General features: G+C 59.0%; 1 protein-coding gene across 1 annotated transcript in view; it reads right to left on the reverse strand.

Annotated features, from left to right (window-relative positions):
• The window catches only part of EMH_0066520 (AGAP010490-PA, related, related), a gene marked incomplete at both ends in the record, with an annotated part of 5853 nt that overhangs the window by 292 nt on the left and 2388 nt on the right, over positions 1-3173 (reverse strand). The window contains 4 exon segments of the mRNA XM_013498513.1: positions 162-1142; positions 1378-1535; positions 1941-2294; positions 2613-2942. Coding sequence (XP_013353967.1) covers positions 162-1142; positions 1378-1535; positions 1941-2294; positions 2613-2942 — 1823 coding nt within the window.

The following is a 3173-nucleotide window of genomic DNA, read 5'->3' on the forward strand; positions in this document are numbered from 1 at the left end:
TGCTGCTGCTGTTGCTGCTGTTGTTGTTGTCGCTGCTGCTTGCTCTATGCAAATCCTGCAGAGACAAAGACAAACTGTCGCGCCAGCTCAGCCGCCCGCTGCTGCTGCGGCGGCCAGCAGCAGCAAAGGGAGTTCGTGAGGCATCCATAGAGCCCCCCCACCGCATGCTGCTGCTGCTGCTGCTGCTGCTGCTGCTGCTTCGGCTGTATCTCGTCCGACTGCTCTTGTCTTCAGCCCCATAGAAAGACTCCAGGAGGGACTCCTGCTGCTGCTGCTGCTTCTGCTGCAGCTGCTGCTGGCGCTGCTGCTGCAGGTGTTTTTCTTTGTGTTTCTGCTGGGCGCGGCGTACTGGGAGGGTTTGTCTTATGGCGGCTCTGAATAGAGAAAGAGACAGAGAAGGCAGAGAGACCCTCCAGCAGCCCCCTTCATACACTCCTTCATCGCCTGTTGCTGCTGCTGCTGCTGCTGCTGCTGTTGCTGCTGCTGCTGCTGCTGCTGTACCCTCCACCGCACCGCCCCCCAAAGGCCTCCCCAGCTGGTGCTGATAGCTGCCCTGCAAATACATGCGCGGGTTGAAGGGCAGCACTTCATTGTGCTGCTGCTGCTGCTGCTGCTGCTGCTGCTGTTGCTGCTGCTGCTGCTGCTGCTGCTGCGCGCCTGAATAGGGAGGCAGCAGAGCCTCGAAGGCCTGGGTGTAGTGGCCTGCTAACCAGTAGCAGCAGAAACGCAGCCATATATCTCCTGCTGCTGCTGCTTGCGGCAGCAGCCGCTGCAGCAGCACCCTGCTGTATTCTGCTGCAGCAGAGCCATCAAACGACAGAGGCGAAGGGGGAAGACCCCCCCGCATTTCTGCTGTCTCCGCAGCAGCAGCAGCAGCAGCAGGAGCAGCAGCAGCAGCAGAAGCTGCAGAAACAGTTGGAGCCGGCGCTGCTCCTCTGCCTTCTAGCTTCCCTGCTCCCGCACCCATAGCACCAGGCTGCTGCCGCTGCTGCTGCCGCTGCTGCTGCTGCTGCTGCTGCTGCTGCTGCTGCTCCTGCAGGCCCCATGGCTGCGAGTCCATTCCTAAGGGAGGAGACTCAGGGGAGGAGACAGCAGCGCCAACTCTGCAGAGAAAGAGGGCTAGCTGCGTGTCTGACAGCACCCTGCAACAGCAGCAGCAGCAGCAGCAGCAACAGCAGCAACAGCAGCAGCAGCAGCAGCAGGAAGAGAGTTTGAATGTTCCGCATTCAGGCCGCATTCTCACAGAAGGTGGAGCGAGCAACAGCAGCAGCAGTAGCAGCAGCAGAAGCAGCAGCAGCATGATCAGCAGCAGCAGCAAGAGCAGGAGCATCAGTATCAGCAGCAGCAGCAGCAGCAGCAGCAGCAGCAGTATATTACCTGCAGCAAACATCAGCAACCTCTCTGTAGCTGCCTGCGAGAGAGAAAAACGCCAAAGACAAATAGCAGCGCCGCTGCGCCAGCAGATGAAAGGCATTTCGTTCTGCTGCTGCTCGCCACCGAACGTCAGCTGAATCAGACAACAAAAATGTTGCTGCCTGCAACCAGCAGCAGCAGCAGCAGCAGCAGCAGCAGCAACAGCAGCAGCAGCAGCAGTAGCAGCAGCAGCAGTAGTAGTAGTAGTGGGAGGATTAGTAGCGGCGCAAGCAGGACCGGCAGGAAAGCAGCACAAACATCAGCAAAGCAGCAGCAGCAGCATGAGCAGCAGCAACAGCAGCAGCAGCAGCAGCAGCAACACACGCAGCAGAAGCAGAAGCATGAAGCAACAGAAAGACAGGAGAGGAGACAGAGACAGAAGGAGACAAAATGCAGGCAGCTGAGAGACAAACAATTTGCAGTATTTCTAATAAAGCTGCAAAGCCACGAACTAAAAGCAACTAACATCTGCTGCTGCTGCTGCTGCTGCTGCTGTTGCTGCTGCTGCTGCTGCTGCTGCTGCTTACCTTTGTATTCCCCTGAGCCTTTAGTGAGGCCACGATGAGGCCCTTCTTGCCGCTGATTGCTGCCCACAAGGCAACGAGATCAGCAGCACTTGCTGCTGTTGTTCCTGCTGCTGCTGCTGCTGCTGCTGCTCCAGACGGTGCAGCTCCGTGCTGCTGCTGAACCCCAGCAGCAGCAGCAGCAGTGCTGCTGCGTACAGATATGAAAGGACTCGAACTCTCTGGCGGCCCCTTGAGGTTCAGCGTTCCCTGCTGCTGCTGCTGCTCTGCTGCTGCTGCACTCACTGCATCCCGCAGCAGCAGCTCGCACAGCTGGCGGACGGTAGAAGGGCTGCGCAGCCAGAAGCCAACCCCGCGCTGCAGCAGCAGCAGCAGCAGCAGCATAAGCAGCAGCAGCAGCACAAGCACAGGGACGCACGCAGCATAAGCAGCTCAGAGTCAAACAGCAGTAGCTGCTGCTGCTGCTGCTGCTGCACGCAGCAGCAGCAGCAGTGCCTTTCTACGAGTCATGGTGCTAACAAAACTGAAGCAGCAGCAACAGCAGCAAACGCAACAGCACCAGAAGCAACCACAAACGCAGCAGCAGCAGAAGCAAACACAGCAGCAGCAGCACAACCAACACAAGCAGCAAACGCGACAGCAGCAGCAGCAGCAGCAGCAGCAGCGGGGACACACCAGGCGGAGGAGCGGCCAGACGAGGCGGCCCTCTGGGTGTGCTGCGCGCGCCTGCTGCACCACCTGATGCAGCAGGTCCTCCTCAGCAGCAGCATGAAGACACCAGCATATGTCTTCGCTGCTGAGAAGTGCTGCTGCAGGCACTGCAGCAGCAGCAGCAGCAGCAGCTGCAGGAGCCGCAGCAGCAGCAGGCCGCAACAGCGAACTAGAACTGCTGGAGAAGGAAGAAGAAGAAGAAGATGCAACCTTCGCTTGCTGCTGCTCCTGCTGCTGCTGCTCCTGCTGCTGCAGCAGCTGCTGCTGCTGCTCAGCCACAGCTATCTCCGCCTCCTGCAGACACACAGAGAAACACGCAACGCACAGCAGCAGCAAATTGCTGGAGCAGCAGCAGCAGCACGCAGTAGCAGCAGCAACACACCCAGCAATGATAGCAGTGGCAGCACCAAAAATACCCGCCGCCAGACGAGCAGCAGCAGCAGCAGCAACAACAACAGCAGCAGCAGCTTCGGCGTCGCTTTGCTGGTGCTCTGCTTCCGTTGAACACAGTCTTGCTGCAGCAGC

Source organism: Eimeria mitis, genomic scaffold, assembly GCF_000499745.2.
Source record: "Eimeria mitis Houghton genomic scaffold, Emh_scaff3480, whole genome shotgun sequence".
NCBI classification, from domain to species: domain Eukaryota; phylum Apicomplexa; class Conoidasida; order Eucoccidiorida; family Eimeriidae; genus Eimeria; species Eimeria mitis.